We start from the raw sequence: 11,378 nt of genomic DNA, 5'->3' as shown, positions 1-11,378 counted from the left end.
ATTATTTAGTTGTGTTGGCTTAAGATTCGCCAGTGCTTTTTACTGGGGTAAATGAGCAATTATGCAGCCCAGTTTCAACCAGCAGTTTAGGCAATTCATATCATGTTAAAAAGACCTAGAATTATAGATGACACGACCATGGGACAATGTGATTGTGAAAAAAGCATGTAGTAAACCAATGTTGTGGGTTTGAAAAATAAAAGACAAACAGACAATTTTCTCCAAAGACTTTACTTAAAGTCAACATGTAATACAAAAAAAAAATTAAGCAGCAATCCCCAACTGTGGGGATGCTAGTCAATAATATTCAAACGTGTAAGTCCATAATCCAACATTTGCCAATAGTGAAGGGTCTTGTGCACTGCTACGATGTCTCCATCTTGTAGCCATGTTTTTCGAGCTCCGCTCTGCAGGGGATAGAAAAGAATAGAAACATCAAGTCAGTGGAGATGATTACAGGTGGGTGTTTAAGGCGTAAGTACCCTCTGCTATTGATTGGGAAAACCATTAGGCGATGGGAGTGAAAAATATAATACATTGCCCTAATGCATGCAGCTATGGATTTGATGATTGCGCGAAGCTTGCGGCTATGCCTGTTAACAATAATGATATCTTCTATAAATGACTTAATAATATAACCCTCATAATATTATAGCTATCGTAATTGGGCTGAATAAAACAATGGTGTATTACTATCTGAAGCATGCTCAAATAAAAACAGCCCAGCCACTTGTCTATAAACAGTCAGGGCTCTAGACTAGAGTGCAACCATTTTGGTCACACATGCGACAAAAAATCTGTCATGTGCAACTACACATTTTCATTGGTTGCACCAGTACACGTGACATTTATCAGGTATGTTGGTGTGTGTATAGTGTTGTTCAGAACCCCCCTCCGATTGGCCCTGACCCTGATATTCTTCTTCACTGAATGCAGGTGGAGGAAGAAATAAGGTGCGTCATGTGTGAAACCATGCCCGATATTCCACCTCAAGTGACATCACAACCTTAAAAACACTGGTAATTCAAAATGAAGAGCACTATGGCTTGTACATGGGCTGAATGCTGGTGGCACCGGTTGTATGTGTGTGTGTGTGTGTGTGTGTGTGTGTGTGTGTGTGTGTGTGTGTGTAAGTAAAATCACTAATGACGATACCTAAGCTTTTGGACCAGTTTAACCAATGTAAAAGGTTAATCTGGATAACAGAACAGAACAGAAATATTTTCCTTTAGTGACATAATTAATCAAGTGTAAACGGTAAGACTTCAGAGTAGAACAAAGCCTCAGTGTGTTTCTGTACTGTATGAGTGTATTAATAATATATAGTATTATACTGTAAATTACAACTATTTCTTCATTGTCAAAATTTCTGTGTAATGCATTACAGTGCACAAGATTCTTAAGATCTTCTTAGTAACATTTTTTACATATAGGCTACAGGAAATTACAGCCGTTATGAGTCAGCATAAAATGGTTCCCATGCAGAATTGGCCATTATACTGAACAAAAGCCTAATGTATTTCAACAACTGAAATATGGTTATATTTATAAACAACATTGCCTAATGCAATTTCCAATTTGCAAGAGGCTGCAATTTCTTAATTGGATTAAGTTATCACAAACAAGGTATTGTGGGGTTCTACAACAATCCCCAGAATACAAATCACATCTCATCGTGTCCAAATCCTCAAGCATTAGAATATCATTGCTCTCATATTTTTTAGAAATAAGGTTTTATTCTATAACGATCAATATAGAATGTATTCTATAGGTAAAAGTTATTACCGTTATTTCGAATGGCCAAAATTAATTTAGTTTTTTTTTAATCCTCGTTGCCCACTGTCTATGTGTCAACACGCACATGAGATGAAGATTTGTTCCAATACGTTAAGAATTAGCTAATTTATTCTACAAAAGCGCAGGTCGCCCTGCCATTAAAGCCACCATGTTCTGACCAATGGCCATGTGACCATAAGGGCTCACTCAGCATAGAAGAGCATCTTTATGTTCATTGGCTGAAGCTGCAGCTGTTTATACTAATCTCTATACTCCCATTTGCGATTGTGTAAACCTCACATTCAACCTTGCGGCCCTAATTTGGGCATGTCATTATAGGCAACAAAAATAAAACTGCTTTTTTTCACCATGCGACACAGTCATACAAGCAACAAAGATGAATCATTTTCTTCTTCACTGAATATATGCTGAAATGTCACGACGAATGCCAGAAAATGCTACCAACACCTTCAAACTTATGATGAAAAAAGATGAGTCAGTCTACAAGGCATTCAGTTCAGACAGCCTCAATGGGGATCTGTTTTGGGTTTATACCTGAGTTGATTTGAGAAATCATCCTCTACATTGTCATCATCCCAATTATCCTCCCACACGTGGGCATCCTCGTCTTCCTCCAGCCCGGTCCAATCTGAAAATACAACAAACACCTGCAATTAAAAATCATTTCTCTACAAGCACCCACACAAAGTCCAGCAAGTCTGACATATGGACGTGTGTGACTGTAGATCAGGGGTTCTCAAAGTGTGGTCTGGGGACCCCCAGGGGTCCTTGAGGGAGTTACAGGGGGTCCCCAGCTAAATGATAGATAGTTAGGAACCAGGGGTCTTAAATTAACATTGATTTTATAATATAAATTGGGGTCCCAGAGATAGAAATGTCATTAAATATACCTAATGCATATCAAACTGAGGGTCCTTGAAATTAAAATGATTAAGAATCACTGCTAGAGCCTTGAACTTCTTATAGGGCGCCCTGGCATATCTTTTCAAATGGGGGTCCGCGGGCTAATAAGTGTCATTGTGAGGGTCCTTGAGATGAAAAGGTTTGGGAACCACTGCTGTAGATGTAAGGAAGGACTGATGAATACACGTCCTAGTACGACGGTGTCTCGCGCTGAAAATAGCCGATCTACAAGCTTACGGCGCTGTGAACTTGTAGATAGGCTATTTTCGTGCGCTCACTTGCTCGGCTAACTGGCTAGTTGGGAATGGAACTACTAGCCACACGGACGTTACAGATAAGACATTCATTCACGACAGTATGATTACACCATGCAGTTATGATTATAATAAACACCATAACAAGTTTCTCTAGAAAGGGACATTCGAAAAATTGAGCTTTTTACTGTCAGTTTAAGTAACTAGCACGCTTGCTAACCAATGCTAGCGTTAGCATAGCAAGGCTGGCTAGCTGAGTCACTCACTGTTGTTAGTTAGTTGAGGCCTTTCATACTGGTTTATCAAAATGGACATTAATCAATCTATTTTCTACACAATAAACTAGTCATTTACCCTCGGCTGGGAATTCTTCAAACTCATCATCCTCCTCTAATAATCCCAGATCCACTGGCTGCTTCTTGTCTGTCATGTTGGCTTGTTGTTTGTGTTCAGTTCAGTCAGTGTGCTCTGCTGTGCTCTGCTGCTGTCTACCACAATGAATAGCTTACTGATAGTGTTGCCAGATTTTGTGAGAGTAATAAGCAACCAGATCTATAAAAACAAGCCCAAAAGAAGTAAATAGGCCACAGCACCTACAGCGTACATGGGCTATTTGAAAAAAGAAATCTTGAAATAAAATGTGGAATATTTGGAATATTCTAACAACACAAATCTGGTACGAGGGGCTCCCCTGGCACAAAACATTTTCAGATGGGGGGTTATGTTACAGGGACAAATACATATTAATTTGGGGGTCCATGGCATGACAATATTTGAGAATCACTGGTTGAAATAATTTAAATATGTAACATAAGCAACTATACTTTGGAAACAAACAAACAAACCCGCAACCACCAATAAGCAACTTCACAGAAAAATAAGCCCAAACTCGCTTATAATAAGTGGACATGGCAACACTGCTTACCGACCAAAGGGCTTGTGGGATGCCAGTGCGCTTCAAGGTAGGGCTGTTTGCGCATGGTAAACGCAGGAGGTGGTGCATGTTAAACAAAGAAGTCTGCACTGCAGCAGTCTGCAATGAATACAGTAGACATTGAACTAACCAATACAGTCCGAAGCTATGTCTTACCTCATGTCATGTGGGTGGGATGACATGGAAATGTTGGTATGATGCTGTGCTGCATCTGTTGCAGTACAGTGACATTTCACGGTCTGCTGCTAGGTAAAGCATAGTTTGCTTATTAGGTTACCAAAAAGCATATGTTTGCTTGTTTTCATTTCTAAATGTGGTTTGAGATGCTCTCTCTCTGTCTTTCTCTCTGTTTCTCTCTCTCTGTCTCTCCACACAAGCACGCACGCGCGCGCACACACACCACACACACTAACACGCGCTGGCACGCACGCACACACACACACACACACACACACACACACACACACACACACACACACACACACACACACACACACACACACACACATGCTCACACACACACACACACACACACACACACACACACACACACACACACACACACACACACACACACACACACACACACACACACATGCCTGGAGAACAAAAGCTCTGAGCTCCCCTCTCCTCAAAACATATGCATTCAAGTCAGTCAAATTTCAACACAGATTTTTCATTTAGGAACAAATGCACATTGTGAACCATGTGGCCTGTTCCAATAATGAAGCGGCAGCCACAGCTTAGGATGTAGTTTAGATAAATGAGAGTGCACATTTACCACAAAACCACTCGTGCCACAATGAAAATTGCCCTGCAGCTGTCATATGTTGACAGACGGACCAAACCTCAACTTAGACTCTGTGCACTTATTCTATTTTCAAATTATTTTGTAATCATCCTAAGCCCTTACACATGACAATGCCACAACATTTAGAGGAGCAAGGGAACAGGAGAGAGAAAGAGAGAGAGTGAGAGAGAGAGAGAGAGAGAGAGAGAGAGAGAGAGAGAGAGAGAGAGAGAGATAGAGAGGGGGAGAGCGAGAGGGAGAGAGAGAGAGAGAGAGAGAGAGAGAGAGAGAGAGAGAGAGAGAGAGAGAGAGAGTAAATGCTACTGTATGAGTTTTCTGAAACAACCTCATGTCAATTATGATGTGGAAATGCATGTGTAAAACACATGGGTTGTTAGTTTTGAAAGAGCAATCAAAACAGGAGATGGAGACTCCACACGTGTTAGACTCAGGTTTCGCATGCAGAATATGGAAAAATGTTACAACCTGCAAAATGGCTCTTCTGGTGACGAGAGATCTGCAGCCCTGGAAGGCTGCATCATTTCGTGAAATTCTGTTTTTATTTGCAGCAAACATGATACCGAAATAATAGAAGACAGCGTGACATACTGGCTGACAGGTTAATAACCTTTCATCCTGTGGTTGGCTTTTTGGTTGGATGCCTTACCCGGGGGCCAAAGTCAGCAAACTGCGTCTTAAGATATTTGTGTTTTCACGCAAAGTGTCAACAAGCTCAATTACAAAGAGACAATGCTGTCATTGCAGGGTTGGTCACATTCCAACAGGCCATGGGCTATAAAAACGACAAGAGCAAACGCTTGCCGATTTCATTCACACGCCTCGCATTATGAACTTTCGTTATGAATGACTGACTGTCTGCGTTCTTTCTAGGTGCCCCCCCGGGGGCACGGTTGATTCTGGTGTCCGCGTCATGCAGTCTGAGGTACAGGTGAAGGCCTGGGAAGTGCCTGTAACGTCCACCCAGCATACCTGAGACTGCTGTTACATTGTGGCGCCTGAAGTCTCTCTCTGCTCGGGAGAGGAGGAGGAGGAGGTGGGGTGGAGGTAGAATGGAGATATGTGTGGGGGGGGGGGGGGGGTATTAAACATGCCCCCCCACCCCCACCCAGACAGACTCCACGTCTTCTCTCCAAGTGGCTGCGTCACATTTCTGTCCTTTCATAAAGCCCTCTGGGATAGACCTGGCCGGCAGCAGCCCCAATATGCACAGAGAGAGAGACAGACAGACAGACAGGTACAGAGACAGAAGGGAGATAGAGGAAGACTCCAAGCCAAGCCTGCCCAGCCAGTCTGATAGTCTGCCACCCCCCCCCACCCCCTACATCACCACCACCCCCCACCGGGCCTGGCTCTTTATCACAGGCCCAGATCAAGATATACCCTTTAGGCAGTGAACAGTGAGAGGTGGGTGTATGTAAGCGAGCGGAGGTCGGAGATAGACAAGTGTGTGTGTGTGTGTGTGTGTGTGTGTGTGTGTGTGTGTGTGTGTGTGTGTGTGTGTGTGTGTGTGTGTGTGTGTGTGTGTGTGTGTGTGTGTGTGTGTGTGTGTGTGTGTGTGTGTGTGTGTGTGTGTGTGTGCGCGTGTGCGTGCGCGTGTGCACGTGCGTGCATGTGTGTACCCTAGTCCCACTACAACCCCACCACCCCTCTCCACCAAAGAGTGAGAGGCACCCCACCCCCTCACCCCCACCAAGATAATGGACAAATGAGACCCTCTTCGTTCCCCAGCCAGGGAAAGTGGCAATGCACAGTTACACAGCGGCCTGTCTGCAGTGCTGTCTGGTCCTATACCTGGCTTACTGGGGGGACTTTTGTCTGGATGTCAACCACCAATCCACCCTGGCCCCTTAAATCCTTTCAGCAGTCACACACTGCCACCATACATTGTCACTGTTCCTATGGAACATCTCAAAATTCAGCATGTGAATGCCGCAGAAATGGCCCGTTGTTCGCTTAAAAAGGCTCGGCATGTTGTGGCCCAGCCGTTGTGCCGTGAAGTGTGCAATATAGTTATTGTCTGAAATCAGTTTATTTGCTTTGTGTTTGAGGATGTGTCGCATCAAGACAAGCAAGTAATAGAATGATCTGAAATGATCTTACATATGAGCTAAAACAAAAGCCTTTAGATATACAAGTAAGCGATCATCATGGATTAAGGGGACATAACTAGCCAATTAACGAGGCAAATCCCTGAAAAACATGTGAGCTTTGCTCCAAGGAAATCTGCAGGGGACCGATCTGTTTCCAGGATATGTCTGTCAAGATGCTGTATTAAATTTAATCCCAGCCAGTCAGTGAGTCTAGGTCATTGTGTGTTGTATGGTAACTCTGTCTCTTGATAAAAGGAAGAAAAAAACAACTTACACCCAATGCAGAACAGGAAATTATTAAATTCGTACAGAAACTTGATAATTCAATCAAATGAAAACCCATAACCATCAAACGAATTATTTTATAAACAAAAGAGGGTGTCTTTTTCCCCCTGTATATTCTGTGTCGTGGCCCTGTTTTGGTGGTGGGCTCATTCATTCAGATGTCTGTCATGAAGAATTTAAGTTTCATATTTTCCCCCCTGTCTGTCTTGAAAAGCCCTGTCATCTTGGGCTTGAGGTACAGTTTGCCAAGAGGCTAATGGTCCTTTATGACAGTACAATCTGATGCCTGTCCCGGCTAGCCCCCAGGTAATCCTGTCCACCTCTGCGGCTTAGCCCTGCTCGGGCTTAAGTTGCATATTTTGTTTTTATCAGGACACCGCTGATAAATGCTATCAGCAGGGCAGAAATGAAATATGGGGGGTCTAGCTCCGTTTCCAGAAATGGAGCAAGTACCGCATGAACCCCCGACCCATTTGAAATATATAGACCAGAGGAACAATGACAGCTCTATTAGTGAATCTCAACTGTTTAAGGTAAAGTCTATATAATAAAATGTGTCACAACATAGGGACAATGGACACATTTTACTTGTGCGCCTTTACTTTTATATATCAATTTCCAGCACCCACGTGGTGGAAATTTAATTTAATGTAGCAAACATAACTTCTACTTACAATATGCTTTACACAGCACGGTGTGGTAGACACTCTACTTTGCATAAATACATCATAATTCTGTATCACATTTTTAGTAGCTGTGGTTTCAGACCTTTAAACTATCATTCAATAAAATTCTAAATTACAAGCTACTTCCAGTAATCTGCCAATATTACACTGCCTCTGCATCTGTGCTGCTATGGCATGGACCTATATTGTCTGCAAAAAAGCACTCACACACACTCTCACCATAGGTGATAACCCCCTCTATGAAAAGCACTCTTATTGAAAGTGCCTATTATCCACAAAGCCTATCCTCATGCCGACATCAACTCATTAGCTTAAGCTTTCCTCTGTGTAAAATCATGGTTAATTTCTTTGGCAATAATACGTGGTCGATTGGGGGGAAATTCATCCAAATGCAATGGAAATAAATAATGGAAGTAATGCACATATCATGTTCATGATTAGAAATCATAAACTGATATATATTTACAATTACAAATTAAGTTCTTATATAGAACTTGATTGATCATTATTGATAGTTACAGTACATTCTAGAAATGCATTATTGATATTTCTTAAAGTATAGCATCTTCCAATGCCATCACAATATAATCCTCTTCATGTGTAGGCCATCCTTCACATAAAGGTAAAATGATACAATGTTTTCTTTGGTCTATACCCAGCGAGGCCTCGCTGATTCAGGCCTGAAGTGCATCTATTGTGCTGTGATGTGTCTCAAGATCAGTAACACAATGGAGCTTTGTGAGTGATGACATATGTTGCATGTCTACAGAGAAACACCGGCTACCTGTATTTCTTAGCCTATGGCTATAAATAATTCAAAACTCATTCATTCATTTATCATGGAAAGTATATGCTACTCTTATGTACACGGTCAACATGTACAATAAATGTTTATTAATGAATCTACCTATGTTGAGCTGCACTACGTAACTCCTGTATGTAACTGTACCCCAGTGTGGAACCCGGGTCTCCTGTGCAAGTGTTAAAATCTTCACCGCTGAGCTCGATCAGGGGAGAAATTGAATTTTGATCTTCAGGTCAAAATTTGTGTCAAACCAACACGATCAAAGGTCGTGTCCAACCTAGACACAGGATCTTGAAGTCTCAATAGAAGAGCAGGGAGACCAATAAGTCATATTGTATTAACATACTCTACCATACAGATTGGACAAAATAACATTGGACATTACATAATACAGCTTTAACTTGCTATACCAGCCTTTGTAGTCAATGGTATACATTGTATATTGCATATAGTATATAATTACCTTAGTTTTGCTTATCATTTTATTTGGAGTAAAACATTATAAATAACTAGATTGTCTCTGTCAGAAATGCACCAACATAGGGCTGTCCCCTCATTAATAGATTTGTCAGTCAGTTTGTCAACCAAGACTTTGTCAGGGTTTTTCCATGCACATCTCTTGTAAGATCTAGATGTAAACCTTTATTCTGCCAGTCTATAACTTTCAATAGCCAAGCCCAGTACCCATTGTGAAATCAACATTAGAATGTTCAGTTCTCAACCTTACCAACCTAAAAAGGATGGTCCCTGCTTGATTGTATGCAGTAAACACATTTTTCATTTTGTTGACTAAATCGGCGAATCGATTAGTCGTCAAATGCCTACTAGTCTTCTAAAGTCTGATTTATACTTAGTTGCGTCACCTGCCACCTGCCTTTATCAGCTCTACAAGTTCACACATTGTGAGCTTGTAGATTGGCTATGTTCCGTGTGCAACCAAATATAAATCAAGCGTAAGAATTTATTTAGTTGAAGATGCCCTAATGTACAAACATACGTACCTGGCTATAAAAACAATTCAGACAATCTAGCGCTCATTTGCATTTTTGGTAGTTATGTTTTAGGAGGGGCAGCGTGCGTGAGTGCATGCATGTGCATGTCGGTGAGTGTGGGTGTGTGAATGTAACACATACATTAAAACACTTTATAATGCAGACTATTTAGGATCACTATATTGTCTATTGCATCCACCAGTAGGCTACCCATTCGTTCTTTCTCTTCTCTCTCCCTTTTTGTCTGTTGCTCTCTCTCCGACAGAGATAGACAGACACACCTCTCCCTGTAGTTATAGTCATGGCATGTCAAAGTGTGTGATGTCTCACAGCAGGAGGATTCAGTGAGTGATTGACAAGCCCCGCTTTGCTCTGGTCTGACACCCACCAGCCTCTCATCTGTCATCTGTGTGGGGAGATGGAAATGAGCTGCAGTGACACAACATGCCAGAAGAGACCGTGACAGCTCACCTCCCCACATTGGCCCCGCAATCGGTTGCACACCTCGCGAACCCCAACGATAATTACCCATTTTCCAACTTTCAGATGAGCATTGATTTTACAGCGGAGGTGCTGTGCTGTTTTAGCTGCGGCGTGGGAAACGTGCATGCAAAATTGTGTGTCCGTTTGTGCCACTGCTGGCTAAAGTTCACACACCTGATCATCACCCTTAGAGGGCAAATGAGTTGGGGATTGCCTGCCTACTAGGTACTATTGGATAAATCATATAAGCTTTTTGTGAGATGCCTGATGTGTTCCGAATGCAGAATGATACATGACACCTACGGGACATTGATCCGACTCTGAATGTAGCGTAATCCAACTCTCTCTGTTGTTGATTTGGTATAATCGTCAACCCACTAACTCTCCACAATTTGGCCATTTTTCCCTCTATGCGGAATTCCATAGGCCTAATCCCCAACATGTGGCTGTCCCTAGCCCCGGAAATGTCTGTGATTGGTCTGATTGATAAATGAAGCCCTCCTTATGCTTTTGGGGGTCGGTTCGGAGGGGCCTCAGTGGGTCTGGACTTTGTCCAGGAAACCTGGAACAGCCACTTATTAAGTAGTTAGACCCTCAAAACGAGGCCACAGACAGCGACCACCGGTGGTCACCTGGACTTGCATTTAATTTTGGCATCCCACATTCATTGGTTAGGTTTTGGGGGCCTGACCATAGTTGTATGTGTTAAACAGGATACAAACTCTTCTCCTCTATGCTAAGGTCAAGGGTTGTGTGTTTGTTCAGCTTGGTCATTCAGGTGTAATTATTAGTATTTTAACAATACAGCCGGACAACTATACATAGTCGCAATTGGGTGACTTTAACCAGTGTGTCTTTGTTCATGAAACAAGTGCAATTTTTTAAATCACTGAATGGAGTTGAATGAATTCAGTACAGGAGGCATGTTTAATCATGTTTTTTGTTCCGCTCTGATTAGCTTTACTTCCCTGGTGTCAATCTAGATTCCTTTCACAGTTATTGTTATTTGCATTGGGGAAGTTAACAATAAAACAGGGTGGAAAGTACGCAAGAGTAAACATTGAATATCCCCCATCGGTAAAGTCATTACCATTCTATAATTGTTTCTTCTCCTCCAGTGAATTCCTACACCAGGATGGGCTCCATTTCTGTTGTTCACAATCAATTAAAAAAGTTTCAAAGCATAAAGAAGCAAATAAACTTCTTAAATTAAGCGGAGAGGAAAAGGCAGCAACAGGCTCGGTATTTGTATGACTGTTTCTGCAATGCTTTAGGCCAAACCGCTCCCGAATTGAGTTCTCTCTCAGATTGCATTCAGGGAAGAAGGAAACTGTTAAG

The 11,378-nt window shown here is 42.1% G+C and overlaps 1 protein-coding gene across 1 annotated transcript; it reads right to left on the bottom strand.

Annotated features, from left to right (window-relative positions):
* Positions 1-210: 210 nt before the first annotated feature.
* sem1 (SEM1 26S proteasome subunit) lies at positions 211-3,449 on the bottom strand. The gene is made up of 3 exons (XM_080442117.1): positions 3,309-3,449; positions 2,332-2,425; positions 211-407 (listed from the first exon to the last, which is right to left on the bottom strand). Exons 1-3 carry the CDS (start codon positions 3,382-3,384, stop codon positions 365-367), a joined length of 213 nt encoding a protein of 70 aa, XP_080298243.1. The 5' UTR covers positions 3,385-3,449; the 3' UTR covers positions 211-364.
* Between the last annotated feature and the right edge of the window lie 7,929 nt (positions 3,450-11,378).

This window comes from Gymnoscopelus braueri (genome assembly GCF_963280865.1).
Source record: "Gymnoscopelus braueri genome assembly, chromosome: 11".
Classification (NCBI taxonomy): Eukaryota; Metazoa; Chordata; class Actinopteri; order Myctophiformes; family Myctophidae; genus Gymnoscopelus; species Gymnoscopelus braueri.
The sequence above is the reverse complement of the archived record's forward strand: the minus strand, read 5'-3'. Positions and strand labels throughout refer to the sequence as shown.

What these genes read in the sequence shown, in the direction of transcription:
- sem1 (XM_080442117.1), bottom strand. Translation starts at nt 3,384, where the DNA reads ATGACAGACAAGAAGCAGCCAGTGGATCTGGGATTATTAGAGGAGGAT. An exon ending in TGAAGAATTCCCAGCCGAGG is followed by an intron (nt 2,426 to 3,308) that starts GTAAATGACTAG and finishes TTGTATTTTCAG; the next exon opens with ATTGGACCGGGCTGGAGGAA. An exon ending in GATTTCTCAAATCAACTCAG is followed by an intron (nt 408 to 2,331) that starts GTATAAACCCAA and finishes TATCCCCTGCAG; the next exon opens with AGCGGAGCTCGAAAAACATG.